This window comes from Achroia grisella, unplaced genomic scaffold, assembly GCF_030625045.1.
Source record: "Achroia grisella isolate CSIRO2021 unplaced genomic scaffold, CSIRO_AGI_Agris_v1 utg971, whole genome shotgun sequence".
Lineage (NCBI taxonomy): Eukaryota > Metazoa > Arthropoda > Insecta > Lepidoptera > Pyralidae > Achroia > Achroia grisella.
This window is the reverse complement of record NW_026713077.1, coordinates 1,653,284-1,672,377: the sequence shown is the minus strand read 5'-3', so window position 1 is coordinate 1,672,377 and position 19,094 is coordinate 1,653,284. Positions and strand designations below refer to the sequence as shown.

Genomic DNA, 19,094 nt, shown 5'->3' with positions numbered 1-19,094 from the left:
GATACAAACAATCATATTTATTTATACTAATATTTGCGTGCGAGGAATCGAACCCGCGGAGGTAAAGCTGTAATAGCACTAAACCGCTAGAGCACTGAGGTTGTTTAATAATTATGAAAGACGGCTGAAAACAACACTCGATCCTTCTGTTAAAGGGAGAGTAATTTAATACAAATATTTTCTCATCACACGAGTGCACGCGTTTCAAATATTTGAAACGTTCATATATGAGAGTTTCCACATGGAGCTGTGAGTGAAAAATGTACGTCTGTCCCTTTTTAACTACATTCATTTACATATGTGTTGTTTCCAAGTGTGAATAGTGAGTATTTTCAGAGAACTATATGACCTAGTGGTTTACTATTCCGGTTTATAAACGCCAAAGGTCATGAGATCAAATCTGACTGCTACTTTAAATTTCTTAGTGACTCCGAAATAGACGACTTTGTACAAAGTAACTATTCTGTATATTTTAGCTGTGAAACAGCTTGCATTCGAAGAACAGCTTCTATTGAAAGGTGAAATAAAATAGTGAAGTTACAATATTTTATTTATTTATTTCACTTAATATTAACGTATGTAGAAATTAATGAAACATTAAATATTTATTTTAAAGTTTGTGGTCACCACAATTTCTGTGGCAATTTGCTACGGTAGTGGCGATACCGTAACTCCTGGCCAATTTTTCCTTCATGAGGGTGGACAGCACGTCCACCACGCCACGAACGCTTTGAAGCTCCCGTTGTAACTCGAGTCCAGCTGCGTCACCTCAATGTCAGGTTACTTTTGGATAGTCCATAGGAATATAGAGGCATCATTCATGCAGACTGAGAAATGGTAGGACACGAGCGGTATCGCAGTTATGACACGATAACAGCTTGTCCGTAGTCCTGTTCACTTGTATAGGCGACGGCTACCACTTACCATCAGATGGGCCGTCCGTTTGTTAGTCATTCCAATGATATAAATTAAAAAAACTCTCCGGTTATAGGAAATAACTCCTATTACTTTGAATAATATGAAATATATGTATGCCACGACAAATCACACAGCGTCATCTTGTTTCAAGCTGAGAGCTACTGTTATGGACATTCAATAAGTAATGTAAATGCTTAGATATTTTTTTATAAATACATACATAACATGAAAAAAATATATAATACTCAAACCTAACAAATGATATACTATAGCCCCAATGCAGATAAACAAAAATGAAATGTCAGCCAAATAAGTATTTCACGAAATCTTCATTAAGAATTTATGTTGAATTGTTGACCCAGATAATAATGAGCTTCGTACCCTAATCGATAAATTATTTATAGCAATGGATGCAATATTTTTGTTTGGGTTTGTAATACATACATATATTCATGACTATAATCTTCGATGTTGTAACCAGAGGCAATGTTTTGGTGAACATCATTTCACTACACTCGGCGAAATGTTACCTAAATATAGCTGAACTAAATATACCTACAGCTGCTTGTAATCAGCCTCGGTGGTCTAGCGGTTCAGCACACCGGCCTTTCTTCCGATGGTCGCAGTTTCAATCTCATAATCGCATATTTAGAAAAATATATACATTTAAATATTTCTATTGTATGTTTAATAATGTAAGCTTAGGACTGAATGTTAATTAATTAAAAAGTTAATTATCCTGTATATTTGTTATTTATGCACACGCATCACATTTCATCACCGCAATTACACTGGAAAAATAAATATGAATTGTCCCGTATTTTTATTATTTAGAGACATGCATCACATTTCATCACCACAAATACACTGTAAAAACTAAATGTGAATTGTCCTGTATTTTTATTATTTATGGCACACGCATCACATTTCATCACCACAAATACACTGTAAAAACTAAATGTGAATTGTCCTGTATTTTTATTATTTATGCACTCGCATCACATTTCTTCATCACAAATACACTGTAAAAACTAAATGTGAATTGTCCTGTATTTTTATTAATTATGCACACGTATCACATTTCTTCACCACAAGTAAACTGTAATATAAATTTTGAATTGTCCTGTATTTTTATTATTTATGCACACGCGTCACATTTCATCACCACAAATACACTGGAAAACGCTACGTGTATACAATTAAAAAAATCTAATTACTGTAACTAACCGCTGCAGCGCGTTTTAACAACCTCATTAGCCCTTCTCGTAATTGCTTACTCTCCAAATCTTGTTTTCATTTATATTTTATGTTATTCTCACACTCGTTCGTAATTCCAACACACCGTGCTTTTCGGTCATTGCGTTGGTTTGATTCCCACACATTTAGACTCGTTTTGTAACGCTGTAACCTCTTAATCGAATCTGCTACCAGGGGAAGTAAAGCGGCGTGTTAAATTGCTAGATCGCCTAGAAGATGATGAGTCTCCTATTATTCTTATCATCATATTCAAATACTTTAAAATGTTAGGGATGTAAATCTACATCATTAATATTTTAAATCAATGCAGTGATAATGATGGGGTTAGCGAGTTAATTGGAGTCTAATGACCACTCAATCAGAGGGAGGCTTGTAAATCAGAGGGAAACATCGAGGTGGATTTTGCATGTTGTTACTATCGAAACTCGCTGGATACACATCTTGGCTCGTGCTAATATAGCACGTACAAAATAAGTTACGATTATTTTTTCGAACTACTCTAACAGTGCTGGCCTATATTGCTCCACCGAACGGTAGATTTGGGGAGTTGTTACTACCGAAACTAGCTCGATACTCATTTTGGCACAATGTACTCACTGTATTAGTATGTACAAAATGAGTTCCGGTTATTTTTTCGAACTATTTTAACGATGCTGACCTATACTGCTCCACCGAACGGTAGATTTGGTGAGTTGTTACTACCGAAACTCGCTCGATACTCATTTTGGCACAATGCACTCACTGTATTAGTACGTACAAAATGAGTTCCGGTTATTTTTTCGAACTACTCTAACAGTGCTGGCCTATATTGCTTCACCGAACGGTAGATTTGGTGAGTTGTTACTACAGAAACTCGCTCGATACTCATTTTGGCACAATGTACTCATTGTATTAGTATGTACAAAATGAGTTCCGGTTATTTTTTCGAACTATTCTAACAGTGCTGGCCTATACAGCTCCACCGAACGGTAGATTTGGGGAGTTGTTACTACCGAAACTCGCTCGGTACTCATTTTGGCATAATGCACTCACTGTATTAACACGTACAAATTAAGTTCCGGTTATTTTTTCGAACCATTCTAACTTAGATTTTGTGAGTTGCTGGCATTGGCATTTTGGCACTTCATTTCTTTTGTACTATTCTAACAGTGCTGGCTGCAGCTGAACTTTACAGCTTTACCGTACAATAGCGGGCGAGTGCAGATGGCACTCCAAACCCGCGGATGAACTTACGGAGCGGCTGAAGGCCAACTCCCGCCTAACGGATAAGACTTTAGTCCGAGGACATCACTAGGGGTTTTGACCTCGGTTTAGGCCGTCGTAATTTCACTATCATTATATCACCCTTAACTTAAAATCCTTCATATTAAGGCTGATATAACTGAGGTACTTATCTTTACTACTTTGTATGTACATTAGCAAATATATTGAGATATTTATTTATTTGTTTATTTATTAAAACTTTAATGCACAGATACACAAATAAAGGTGCGCATGGCGGACTTAACACCTAGAGGCATTTTCTACCAGTCAACCATAAGGCAAACAGAGATTCATGTGGGCGGTGCATTATGATTAACATATAATACATAATACTTACATAACTTAATCTTATATATAAAATTCTCGTGTCACAGTTTTCGTTCCCATACTCCTCCGAAACGGCTTGACCGATTCTCATGAAATTTTGTGAGCGTATTGAGTAGGTCTGAGAATCGGCCAACATCTATTTTTCATCCCTCTAAATGTTAGGGGTAGTCCACCCCTAAATTTTTTTTTATGTTAAGGCAAAACAACGTTTGCGTGGACAGCTAGTAATATATATACATATATACCAATACATATACATACAATATATATACAAATCAACAATGAAAGATACATACTGGCATGAAATGTAGTGCAGTTCATGTATAAAAATTACAGTTAACAATAAGAACTTGTTAAAGTTGGTTGACGAATGGTAAATTCCAACTACCATTCGTTAACCAACTTTAACAAGTTCTTATTGTTATCTGTAATTTTTTGCTATTAAATTTAATATACCTGTTATGAAACCTCTTTTTAGTTTAATTTTTTATATTTAAAAAGTAATGTATTATAAAATTTTGAAAGTTAGTTCCTAAGATTATTGCAAAAAAGTGACATTATATTTTTCTTTCGGAATTTCCTAAAATATTTTATTTCTATATATAAATCCACTCATCCTACGTACCTGCTGTCCCAGAACCTATTATCATATATCATATATCTCAACATCATCGAATTATCCAATCCATCACATTACCTTTTTTTGTAATACGTATAATTAGTATAAATCACGGGATCTTACCACGTTTTACTTTTATTTAGTTCTCGATGTTTCGGCTGTGTTTCTACCGCCATGATCACGGGTAAACTCCTGTGTTTCTCAATAAAACTAAACCGTGGTAATATCCCATAATTTTTACTAGTTATTATATAATATATAATAATATAATATAATATCTCAGGACAATTCACACAGTGCTATCTAGTCCCAAGCTAAGCAGAGCTTGTGTTATGGGTACTAGACAACTGATATAAATACATATTATATATAGAAAACACCCAGACCGATACAAGCAATCATATTCATCAATACTAATGTTTGTACAGTGCGAGGAATCGAACCCACGACCAACGGAAGTAAAGCGGTGTGCTAAACAACTAAACCACCGAGGCTGTCATATGTATAAATAATGACTTAAATTTAAAACACTTATCGTGGGCTTAATCGTAACGAATCATCATGCTCTACACTGTTATATCTCATCAACTACTATTTTATAGCACTGGAATAAACCGTCGATAAACAACAATAATATACATATATTTAAAAATGTAAAATATGTCATGAACACATAAAATGTTGGAAAAGGCTTTCATATTTTCAATACTGGAATATGGCCAAATGTCCCCCTGAAAATTTCAATGAAACAACTGCTTTGGCATCGCACCCTTCGGCATGTAGCGTTTGATGTCGCAGACTGCAAACTACCGTCAGCTGTATGTTTTAATTAAAATCTGTATTAATTAACAGAATTACGACCATAGTGATTTAAACGGCGAAATTACGGGAATATTATAGATGTAGAAATAAATTGTACATGTATACAAATAATATAATCCAAATATATAAAACTCAAAGGTTACTGACATAGTGATCTATCAACGCACAGCCCAAACCACTGGACGGATCGGGCTGAAATTTGGCATGCAGTTAGATGTTATGTACGTCATCCGCAAAAGAAGAATTTTGATTAATTCTACCCCCAAGGGGATAAAATAGGGGATGAAAGTTTGTATGAAACTTTGTCAATTTTAAACCGATCGGGCTGAGATTTTGCATTTATAAAGCTACTTTGACGTAGGCATCCCCATAGAAAGGATTTTGATAAATTCCACCCCTAAGGGGATAAATTAACGCGAGCGAAGCCGCGGGCAAGAGCTAGTCTATACATATAAATAAAATTGGAGTGTCGGTTTGTGATATTGAAATAACAGTTTTTTACTACATGCATATGAATATAAATACGGTACATACACCAAAATAACATTTTTTACAATATTTGTTTGTCTGTCTGTCTGTTCCGGCTAATCTCTGAAATGGCTGGACCGATTTTGACGGCACTATTTTTGACAGGTAATAAGGAGTAACTTAGACTACTTTTATTTTAGAAAAATAAAGTTAAATTCCACGAATCAACAACAAGTCGCGAAACCCCTTACATTATGATAATCAAATAATGATAAAAAGGCACGTATATCAATTCAGAAGCTATATTCATGTACCTGAGCTAATTTTCTTCTTTTAAAAGAAGTAGTCATCAGATTTTTTTTATTATTTTAAACTACCTTCGCGAATCAACGCTGAGTTTGACAGCCTTTGAGTGCGCGGATTCGATTCTTCGCAGAATATAAACATATTCATGAGTATGAATGTTTGTATCGGTCTGTGTATTTTCTATGTATAAAATGTGTATTTACAAAAAATATTTGTACCAGTTATCTAGTACCTATAACACAAGCTTTAGCTAGCTTAACTTGGGCCTAGATGGCGCTCTGTGAATTGTCCTAAAATTATTATTATTATTCACGCGGATAAGTATTTTAAGTCTACCTCGCTAAAAATTGTACACTGAAACTGAAACTAGTGTATCTTTGTTACAGGTAGCCCCAAACATGATAGAGTTCATAAAATCCCCAGTGAATATTATAGACTTTATTGCAACGTTAAGTTTCTACATGGACGTGTTAGTGGAACTAACTGTGGTGAAACAGTACGTGGACAAGGCTGATATCCTCGAGTTCATCTCCATCATCAAGATCCTCAGGCTGTTCAAGTTAACGAGGCACAGTCCGGGGCTGAAGATATTGGTGCATACGTTCAAGGCATCAGCTAAGGAGCTGACGCTATTGGTCTTCTTTTTGGTGCTCGGCATTGTGATATTTGCGAGTCTCGTGTATTATGCTGAGAAATCTCAGGTTAGTATTTTTTCTTTTATTTAAATAGGGTTTCCATCCACTTAATAGATTTGGTAGCCGTCGCCTACAGGAAGAAAGTGATACATAGTGGTGTGGACTGTTGACCTTAGACTACATGGGTTCAATAGTCCAAATTGCCATGTCAGGTTGATCTCCACGCGGTTCCCCTTGGAAATCGTCATAATAAGTTCCTGGTGAATTTGTTACGGAGGAACAATTGACATGATGGTCACCTCAGTTGAGCATCGTCATCATCATTTCATCCCGAGAGATGTCCACTGCTGAACAAGGGCATCCCCCAAATCTCCACGACGATCGGTCCTGCGCTGCTCGTATCCAACGCCTTCCTGTTCCTGTTCATCTTATGGTACCCCGCCAGTAAACCCGTAAACCGTTAGCGCAGACGGATGCACCATTCCATTATCATCCATAAAAAAAACCGTTACTTATATATACATGAACCTATCATTATACCTACCTATGGTATCCCACAAATTCAAATTCAAAATCAAAATCATTTATTCACGTAGGACATTTCAGCCGCTTATGAACGTCAAATTTTAACATTATAATTTTATTTTTTTCCCTATCATCCAGTTCGGTATATACATCCAATTGAGAAGAACTGGCAAGAAACTCAATTGAATTAATTTTTTTTTAAAAAGCCAGATTATTTACAATGAATATTTATATAGGTGTCTATGTCTAACATTGAATGAAAATCCAGTGAATGAACAACTATTGCCATGCACGCTCGTCATTCAAGCAATCGTTTAGTGAGTGATAGGCTTTACTCAATGAATATAATTTAACAGTTCTTTTGAATTCATTTAATTTTAGGTAATTCCAATATATCCTTTGGTAAATTTTTATATCTATTCCCATAAAATACCTATTGACTTTTTCTAAACGATACTTGGGGACAGCAAGTTTGTCTTTAAATCTAGTATTAATATTATGAATATTGCTGTTTTTTGGAAAAAGATTCTCATTGTCATTCCGACAAAAATTAAATGGAATTTTATGCCTCAAAAACATAGTTTCTTGTATTCACGTCTGCCTCAGGAAAAAAGTTAAACCTATATAAAAAATATCAATTTTCACATCACACAAAAGACTATTGAATTTCAGTTATACCTATTATTAAAATTATCTGTATCTTTTTTTATTTATATTCTCTATTGTAACAGATATAGATTAATAGAAAAACATATAAATACAATAACTGTTACAAAAGATAGTATTATTGCTAAGCAATCTTTTTTAAACAACCTTTAGGTGAAGATATGAGAAAATAATTGGTGCACATAACTTTGTGTAGTTATGTGCGCCATTTATTCTTTTCTTATATCTTTAATATATAAATACCTAAATAGCTATATATAAACATTACAATAGTCGTATTCATTAAAAGTTTGAGAATAAGAAAGGGACTGTGAGAAAAGTATATACAAAATATATATTCAAAATTCAAAATACCTTCATTCATGTAGGTCTATTACAGACTTATATGATATGTCAAATCTATTTTTTTTTCGGACTACTCTAATACTGTTGGCCGCAGCTGGCCTTTACAGCTTCACCGGACGTTAGGGGACGAGTGCAGATGGCACTCTAAACCCGCGGAAGGACTTATGGAGCGGCTGAAGGCCAACTCCCGCCTGACGGATACGACTTTAGTCTGAGGGCACCACTAGGGGTTCGAAACTCGGCTCAGGCCGTCGTAATTTTGATCCCCGTTTGAATTACGGAGGATCGATCGGAGGGGTGTCAAATCTACCGTCAGTTCGGAATGATATCGAGATGAGAAGAACAGATAAGAAACTAAGTTCGGATTTTTTTAAAAATAAATGTTGTACATATTTACAATAATACAGATTCATTTAAATTCAAATTTGGGAGAATAGAGTGACCACCAGCATATGCTATTGCAAAAAACAAAAAATCTAATCAGTGTTCGCAACCTGAACAGACCAGTCCCCACAAGCAGCACCCGTTCACGAGTATGACGGATGAGCCAGCCATCATTACACTCAACCATATTAGAAGGAGCACATCGACCCGGCCCGTCACGCCGCTACAAGTTTGAACTTTATAGCGAACATGACAGTTTCAAGTTACTCCACTACGTCATTTATATTATTTGCAGTATAAACTGTATGATGTAAATAACAGCATATACAAAAATTACTTGGTATATGGTATATGGTCGCTACAGCTGTCGCGGTAGAATATAAATGTACTTACTGTGGCATGCTGACTTGGCGTACCGAGGAACACCGTGGAGTTTTTAGTGTGTACCAATCTCACATATCCCACCCGTTCCCCAAGATTTTCTCCACGATAAAAAAAAAGGTATATGGATTAATGAAAATTGCATTTTATATTTTAGTGACAAACTATTTTCTTTTGCCATCTGTACGTACGGCGTATAGTGTCTGGTGGCTGTTCTGACTATCAGCGCTGTGATAACTTGGTTATGCTACAGTGTTAATACTAAGTGGTAGTCACTTTCAGGGTTACCAGTAGAGTTAACTTTTAAGCTATACAACTTAACAGTATTATAAGTAGAGTTTACAGTAATGCTTTTACTATATAAAAGCATTATTGTAAACTCTACTTATAACGATATAATGATGAATAAAATGTTATTAATGGCCTCGGTAGTCTAGCGATTTAGCACACCGTCTTACTTCTTACGGTCGCAGGTTCCAATCGTACGGTAGAAATATTTGTGTTCATTAGGATGATTGTTTGTTTTAATCTGAGCATTTTCTACGTGTATTATATATGTATTTACAAAAAAATATTTATATACTTTTGTACTAGTTTTTTGATACTCATAACATAAGCTCTGTATACCTTGGGACTAGATGGCGCTATATGAATTGTCCTGAGTTATTATTATTATTATTTTTACATAGTTTAAATGAAGTAAGTTCCGCTGTCTATTGTCTATTCGCTTATATCTTTTAAACTGCGCAATGGATGATAATGTAGTTTTAATGACAATGGATAGAGTGATTCAAGAGGAAGGTTTATATGTAGAATACACCCGTGCGAAGCTGGAGCTAGCTAGTTATATATATATCTCTTATAAGAATTGACTAACTTCACCAGCAGTTGTAAGTAATAAATTAAAGTTGTAATAAGTCAAAGACCGAGAGTGCAGTAAGACGTATAATAAATACTAGTAATAGCAAACCCGTTCGATACAAACAAAGAGCCGGTAATAAATACTGCAATTTCAAACGCGAGGCGAACTGCATCCATTATTACTATCGTTGTTCCTTAATTAAAGCACCGAGAAGTCGATTTAATTATTCCATACTAGCTTTTGCATTTGGTTTCGTCTGAATTATATTAAATCGAATTAGGTGTTATTTTGCAGAAATCCATTTCACTCCTTCTTTTTGATCGTTTCCTCACTGCTGAGGATCGCGACTCTAATTGGGCTCCAAAAAATATGGTTGAGCTCAGTGATGGCTGGCTCATACGTCATACTCGTGAACGAATGCTGCTTGTAAAGCCTGGTCTGCTCTAATCACTATGACTAATTTATTCTTATTTAGTTACTCAATTAGTTGGTTGTATATTTAATATTTTTTCTATTTGAGTATTTAATTGATGTAGTGTAGTAGTTGGTATTCACACACTTCAACTTAAAAATGTAAAATAACAATAAAATTATTTAAAAGAGCAACACGCAACTTTCTTGATTTTTCTTCTTGTGATGAGACAGCTTTCCGAATGTGCGGTAGATTGAAATTTGTGATGACTATTCAAAAGTGCTTCAATGTAAGTTTATTTGAATATATTAGTATATTGTACACTATCTTGTCGTTCTCATCTCGTCGTGGTTGTTCTCAGATGCCTTCCAAGCTATATATGAACTCTATTCGATGCCTGACGATGCCTCTTTCAATTTTTCCGTCAGCATTATTGTTAAAAATGACTATTATACTTTTGAATATTTCTTACCCTCAAATTGTACGGAATCTAATAAAAATGTATAATACGTGGATAGATCATAGATAGTTTAACATATAAAGAATATTATTAATTGAAGTCTGGCCACTTTAAATTGAAAAAAAAAACGTCAATTTTCAATTCATTATTTTGGTTCTTACTTGATATGAGCGATGCAGCGAGATAGAGCTAGTGTTTATAGACAAAGAACTGGTATGAAGCTGTAATTTCAGACGCGAGTCAAACTGCAACCATGTTATTACTACAGTTTGTTCCTTAATTAAAGCACTGAGAAGGTAATGTAATTATTTTATACCTTCTGATTAGAAAGCACAATGTATTTGTTAGAAACATTGTTTGTTTCTTCTTATTCTTCTTCTTTAGTCTAACTTAACCTAAAAATTTTAAGTTCAATAGAGGTTAAAATGAATAAATGATTGAATTTTAATTTGAATCAGCATCAATTAGTGCACTATTATGCCTCTTGCATAATTTTTCATTTTCTTCGATATACGAATCTTGTCCAGGTCGACCTTGTTTTTAACATCCTCCGACCATCTGCCACTTGGTCTGCGATAAGGAAGAACAAGATGATAATTTCAACGTAGAATACAAATAAGCTGCTTTGCGTTGGCAAAAATTGTTAATACCATTGTATTAACACGTACTACTACTATGTACGAAGTCTACCACTAATAAAATATATTATTTGCATTATACGCATCATCATTGCCTTGCCTTTATCCCATTATTTAGGGTCGGCGCAATATGTCATTCTCTTCCACTGCTCTCTATCAGTCGTCATATCTAAACATACTCTTCTTTTATTCATATCATCTTTCACACAATCCATCCATCTTTTCTTAGGGCGTCCCCTCTCTTTACATCCATCCACATTCATATTATACACTTTCCATAAGACATGGTGCTCATTCCTCCGCATGTGTTTAAATATATTTAATTTTAGTATATATACTTTTTATAACATTGTTTTTCTTTTTGATTATATATAATTTTTCTCTGCACAACCTGTGGTTGACTGGTAGAAGATGCTCTAAGGCGTTAAGCCTTAGCCTTATTGCCTTGCTATTTTGTACATTTATGTTATATAAATTAACTAGCTACTCGTCCCAGCTTCGCCTGGGTGTACATGTATTATATATATAAACTTTCCTCTAGAGTAAATTTTTAACCGATCGCGCTGAGACTTTGAACGCATAAAGCTACTATGACGTAGGCATCTCCTAAGTAATGATTTTGATAAATTCCACCCCTAAGGCAAAAGCTAGTTATACAATATATATTATAACTTCCTCTTGAATCACTCTATCTATTTAAAAAAACCGATCAAAATCCGTATTAAATATTTAAGCATACATAGGGGCAGACAGCGACATCGACTTTGTTTTATACTATGTGTGAAGGATGGAGACCAAGATGACGAGCAAAATGTAAAACGGCACCGTTGTAGTTGTAGAATATTTTTGTATATTAAAATTGACTTATGTCATATAAAAACAATATAATATTATAAAAAATATAGACAATAAAAAAGGTATATAAAATAGTTTCCAACACTATGTAATGATAATAATTTAATAACTATAATCGCAGCTGTGATAGTGAGATATTTACCTAACATTCTCTTAAACATTTACATCCACAAGTCTGGTTATTTGAATTCAATACTGCAGACGAAGAAGTCTCTTAGATTAAATTAGATTATTACAGCGCCGTGCAGTCAGAAATTTAAATCTAAGACGCTTTGAAACTGAAATGCACTAATTTCATCCCTAACTATCGCTTAATATGCGGTTCACGTACTGTCCAGTCTCGTTTCAATGTTGCATTCAGCTCTATAACGTTTTAAACAGTTTAAACATTCGAGTTTGTGTTAAAGACTAGTGGACCCCGCGTGTACGTTTGTAGCGATAATCAAATGACAAAAATGAGTAAAGCATTTGTTTGTATATGTTAGGTGTTGGAGGAATGAAAGAATTAGCCATCTGTTTAGGATAAAGTAACAAACGAAGAGTGCTACACAGGGTAAAAGAAAAAAGACAAATATTGAACACCATAGAAAATAGACGAGGAAAAATGTTAGGGCACTTGATACGACACGATTTTTCAAGAAAATTATTTTGAATATTAAATAGAAGGAAAGAGGGCGCCCGTGACACCCTTGGTAGTCTTTGAGGACAAAATGGGACGGTAACAAGAATTACCATCAGATGGAAGATCGCGGAAAGTGGCAAGAGCTCTTTGCCACAATTTTAATATAAAAAAAAAAAAATGAATAAGCCAGTATAGTTTACAAACGAGCTTGCAATATTTTCCTATTTTTTTATAGAGGACAAACTAACTTGGGGCTTACCTGATTGTAAGTGATTATCGCCGCCCATAAGTACCCGCAATACCAGAGGAATTGTAAGTACGTTACCGGCCTTTTAAGAAGGAATAAGCATTTTCTTGAAGGTTTCAATATCGTATCGGTTCGGAAAAATCATTGCTGGAAGGTGATTACACAATGTGGTTGTGCGTGCAAAAAGTTTCTAGAAAACTTCACGATGGAGAATCGCCATTCATCCAGAAGATCAGGATGGTATTTTAGTTTCTGACGGGTGGTACGATGATAAAATGCAGCAACTGATATTACAATATATTGACAAAGATACAATATCTCGGCGCAATGATGATTGAATTTAAATTATTAATTTACACATATATTTCTATGATAAAATGCATTGATTTTATTCCGAAAATAACAATGCATCGTCAACGTAATATATGAACAAAGATACAATATCTCGGCGCAATGATTATTGAATTTAAATTATAAATTTACACATTTATTAAGTTCCTCATGCATTGTTATTTAAAGCTTACAATAAAATCGAACAATGTTTTTTATAGAAAAACTTTAAATCCATAGCACTGACAGTATTATCTGATTACACTAATAATGAGTGGGTAGCGATTTCTACGTAAATTATTGTATGCCTCTTACTTGTTATACTGTAATTATTTATATAAAAAACATCTATTCAAAAGAGCAACACACAAGTTTCTTGCTCATTCTTCTTGTGATGAATCTGCACTCCGAATGAGTGGTAGAATCAAAATATGACTATTCAAAAGTGCTTGTAATGAGTTTATTTGAATAAAGATTATTTCCATTTCTATTATAGGACACAATGTCATGATCTATACTCTGTAGTTTCATTGCCATATCAAACCACAATACAGCATACAAAACAAGTTGCAAACAACAGTATTAGATGATATGTTCTACAACACCATTTGATCTTTCTGATTTAATTTTGACGACTGATTTAATCTTATTGTGTTTTTATATTTGAGCATAAATAAATTAGTGCTGGTTGATAGTTTGTATTCACACGTTTCGACTTGTAAAATGTGAACTTACAAGGATTGTTTGTAAGAGCAACACACAAGTTTCTTTCTTATTCTTCTTGTGATGAGACAGCTTTCCTATTAAGCGGTAGATTTAAAAAAAAATATTGACTATTCAAAAGTGCTTAAATTAAGTTTATATGAATAAATGATTTTCTATTCTATTCCTTAGGTACCAATACAGGCAAACAAAAAATACAGACACAAACTCTCTGTCCCTAGAATAGAAAATTCTTTGTACATAGTTGTTCATTTTTTAATAAAAGGAAAGCTGTCCCAACACAAGAAGATCAAGCCACTTACTCAAGTTTGTTACTCTTTTAATTAATCAAAGCGTCAGGAATAACCCATGTATTGCACTTTTAATTAATTAAAAAGTTGAAATGTGTGTATACAAACTGGCAATAATTATCATGGCAAGAGACAAAATATTAAATACACAATCAACTGATTAAGTAACTAATTAAGATTAAATCAGTCGTAGTGATTAGAACAGACCAGTTCCTAAATGCAGTAGTATTTTTTTAAGACTCTAATTATATGTCAAATCTACCGTCAGTTCGCAAGGATTTGCTTAGATTAGATTAGAATAGCACAAAGTATATTTTTTACATGTATCTTAAATTTTCCTTCATTCAAATTCAAAACAGCAATCTAAATATATTATTATATAACTCAAAGGTGACTGACGTAGTGATCTATCAACGCACAGCCCAAACCACTGGACGGATCGGGCTGAAGTTTGGCATGCAGGTAGATGTTATGACGTAGGCATCCGCTAAGAAAAGATTTTGATTAATTCTACCCCCAAAGGGATAAAATAGGGGATGAAAGTTTATATGAAACTTTGTCAATTTTAAACCGATCGGGTTGAGACTTTGCATGCATAAAGCTACTATGAAGTAGGCATCCCTTAAGAAAGGATTTGGATAAATTCCATCCCTAAAGGGATAAATTAACACGAGCGAAGCCGCGGGCAAAAGCTAGTTTATTATAAAAGCGCATACAATCTCCCACAAGAGATGTACTTACTTTTTTGAAACGAAAACTGGGCATATTTTAATTTTTATTCCTTGTATTAAAAGCGTAATGATCTTTATATGTTACTAGCTGCCCCGGCAAACATTGTTTTGCCTTAAAATAAAAAAAAAAAAATTAGGGGTGGACTACCCCTAAACATTTAGGGAGATGAAAAATAGATGTTGGCCGATTCTCAGACCTACTCAATACACTCACAAAATTTCATGAGAATCGGTCAAGCCGTTTCGGAGGAGTATGGGAATGAAAACTGTGACACGAGAACTTTATATATAAGATGTACTAAATAAAATATTATAAATAACTAAATGGTAAAACTTGTCATGTTGCCATAAACATCCATAAAAACCATTTCAACTTACAATTTCAATTCGCAAGCGAGCACTCCTCGCTTTACATTTGTCGCTGAAACTTTTCAGCTATTTTTCAGTTTCAGCGTTCAAACAGTTGCATGTTAAAATTCCTTTTAACAATTTCAATTTAAGCAGATTTATTCAACTTTTTGATATTCAGGCAATGCTAAGCTTTTATACAAACTGTACGATCACGTGGCCGATTATAATCGATTAAAATTACGGTTATTAACGATTATTTGTAATTTATAAGTTGCTTATTGGGAAATATTTATCACTTGTAGATTAAGAAGTATGACTATTCAAAGGTGCTTACTTTTAAGTTAATTTTAATAGAGATTAATTCTTTTCCTGTTTTTATTTATTCTATTTATTTTTATTCTATTTTAAACTGTGACACATTGGATTATTAATGTAATTAATTATTCTTCTAGTTTAAAAATATAAATAACTAGCTTTATAAAACTTTATAGGGAAAAATATTAATTAAAAAAAACTTAACGCTCGTAAGTAGCTAAAGTGTCCTACTTGAATTATTTTTGGTTTGATTTGGAAGTACTGGCGTGGAAGCTTACGTTACTTGCCTAAAAATTTTTTTTTCAGGGGAAATAATTGGGAAATTACTTTAAAATTCATGAATGATAAGTAAATAAACAAATTACAAAAAATAATAATAATCCGAGATAATTCATACAACGCCATCTAGTCCCAAACTAAACAAAGCTTGTGTTATGGGTAATAGACTATCAGTTGTATACATTAAATAACTTTTTTTTGTAAATACATACATAATATATATAGAAAATATTACGACCAATACAAACAATCATACACATGAATAAAACTGTTTGCATCGTGCGAGGAATCTGAACCGAGACTATTGAAAGTAAAGCAACGTTCTAAACTACTAGACTACCGACTGAATATTACGGTAGTTGATTTACAATTATTTTCATACTCATTATGACACTTCTAAGTTCTAAACCAAACTTTTCCTTAACCCGTTACAAGTAAGAAAAAAAAAAAGAAAAAATCTCGAAACACTGGCGGCCAATTTCCAATACCAACTTGACATATTGCTAAACTTCCCACGCTTTATTCCTAGAAGAAAATAAACAGACAGCTATCGTAGCAGCCGGTGACAAGATGGCCGCCGGCACTTTTTATAATGTCACGTAGTGTATTAGAGATAGTAAAAAAATAAAAAAATAAACATATAAAATAATAAAATATAAATACATTGTTAACATCGAGCGAGAAATCTAACTAGAACCTACATAAATAACCAATGCAAATAAACTGACTTTATTAAAAAAAAATCAATGTTAAACATAGACACTTATATAAGTACAAAAAGTAAATAAACTGTCTTTAAAAAAAAAGAATTTAGTTGAATTTCTGGCCAGTTCTTCTCCATAGAATCTGTATACCGTCCAGGTAGTGAAAAAACATTATTACAAAAAAAATTAAGTTCATAAGCGGCTAAAATGTACTACATTAATAAATGATTTTTGATTTAATTTGATTAAAAAAAAATAATAATCTCGAGACACTGGCGGCCAATTTCCAATACCAACTTGACATATTGCTAAACTTCCCACACTTTATTTCTAAAAGAAAATAAACAGACAGCTATCGTAGCAGCCGGTGACAAGATGGCCGCCGGCAGTTTTTATAATGTCACGTAGTGTATTAGAGATAGTGAAAAAATAAATACATCGGGTTATGTGTAACCTTTTCGTGGTCGCAACTGTATTCGATTACATGTAATAAGATTTTCTGTATCTCCCTTTATCATGTTACTACTAGTAGTAATTCCTTATATAAAACTTTCATCCTTTATTTCAACCTCTTCAAGTTGATCCCGTGACAAAATGAAATCCCGTCTATTTCTGTCTATCAAATAGAAATAGAAATAGAAATAATCTTTATTCAAATAAACTCATTACAAGCACTTTTGAATAGTCATATTTTGATTCTACCACTCATTCGGAGTCAAAAATCAAAATTTATCATAATCGATATAGGCGTGGAAGCTTAACATATTTATCTATAATATTAGTTTAATATATAATACTAGATATTATCCTTGACTTTGTCTGTTCTTTTTTGAAATAAAAAAATCTAAAGTAGTCTTCACTTCAAATTCAGTTAAAATTAATTCGGCGTTTTGGTTGTGAAAAGATATAAACAGACAGACAAACACAACGCATATTTTTTTTATTTTATACCTAATAGATGTATCATAGAGTACTTTATTACCTGTATATATCATCATCTGCTTCTTCCTTATCCCATTTATTTGGGGTCGGCGTAATTTGTTTTTCTTACCATACCATCTTTCACACAGTCCATCCATCTCTTTTTCGGCCTTCCTTTGCCCTTATAACCATCCACATTCATTTGTAACATCTTTCTTAAAATATTATATTAAAATATTACCTATATATATGCCCCCAATTATTACCTATGTATCTTTACATAGTATCAAATGAATTCGGTTCCATTGTCTGTTTGCTTATATCTTTTAAACTACACAACGGATTTCAATGCAGATATAATAATAGATAGAGTGATTCAACAGGAAGGTTTATATGTATATCTAGCTACTCGCCCCGGTTTCACCCGGGTGTACATATATAATATATATATATATATATATATATATATATATATATATATATATATATATATATATAAATATCCCCTTTGTGGCTCAGACGTGCCGTATAGGTATCCATTTTCACTTGTTGATCCGGAGGCCTTTTGTTGATCTAATGCCAGCTGACCATATATAAATGTTGATCCGTTTTGAGCCACAACTGTCACGACGATGAATAATAATAATTAAGCGATTTATACACGATTTTATACAAATCCATTTTCATACGACCACTTCTTGATCCAATTCAAACGGGCCAATCAGGGTTTTGCCAAGGGCTTCCTCATTGGCACGTTTGGGCTATCATTATGGCTACAGTAACATTAATGTCTATAGTATTTCAAAAATAATAGTCTACCTAATCTAAATATTTATAGAAATCAGTCTGGAGTAACGACTCCAGATCAAACCTCAATACTTATTATTTTTTGGATGGGAATCTTTTCTTTTGTAACAACGTTACTGAGCGAATAAAGAGAAGACGCAACGGCGGATCCAGGGGGGAGCGTCATGGAGGTCATGGGAGTCATGGGGGCGTCATGACTCTCCCCCCCCCCCCCCTTAGCCCAGAACTTAGGTAGACCACTAATTGAACTAAAAAATAATGAAACAGCAAATTTTTTTGCACGACCGGAGTGTTGGTGCAGTAGTATTAATTATAATTAAACATTGTTACTTAAAACATAACAGTTAAAGTACTATAACACTAAAAGCAAAATAGGTATTTTCAAAATACTTTTTCAAAATAAATTACCCTTTGAGTTTTTGTCCAAACCTCAGATATTTTATTTATTTTAGGTATATCAATCAATACATAGTATAGCATAGTACAGTCTGTCTGTCTGTCTGTTTGTTCCGGCTAATCTCTGAAATAGCTGGACCGATTTTGACGGGACTTTTTTTGGCTGTAGCTGATGTAATAGGAGTAACTTACGCTACTGTTATTTTAGAAAAATAAAATAAAATTTCACGCGGAC

The 19,094-nt window shown here is 33.6% G+C and overlaps 1 protein-coding gene across 1 annotated transcript in view; it reads left to right on the top strand.

Moving 5' to 3' along the window:
* Positions 1-19,094, top strand: part of LOC131854211 (potassium voltage-gated channel protein Shaw-like) — a 214,718-nt gene that overhangs the window by 173,502 nt on the left and 22,122 nt on the right. The window contains exon 6 of the mRNA XM_059205342.1: positions 6,367-6,681. Within this exon, the coding sequence (XP_059061325.1) occupies positions 6,367-6,681 (315 nt within the window). The remainder of the gene's footprint in view (positions 1-6,366; positions 6,682-19,094) is intronic.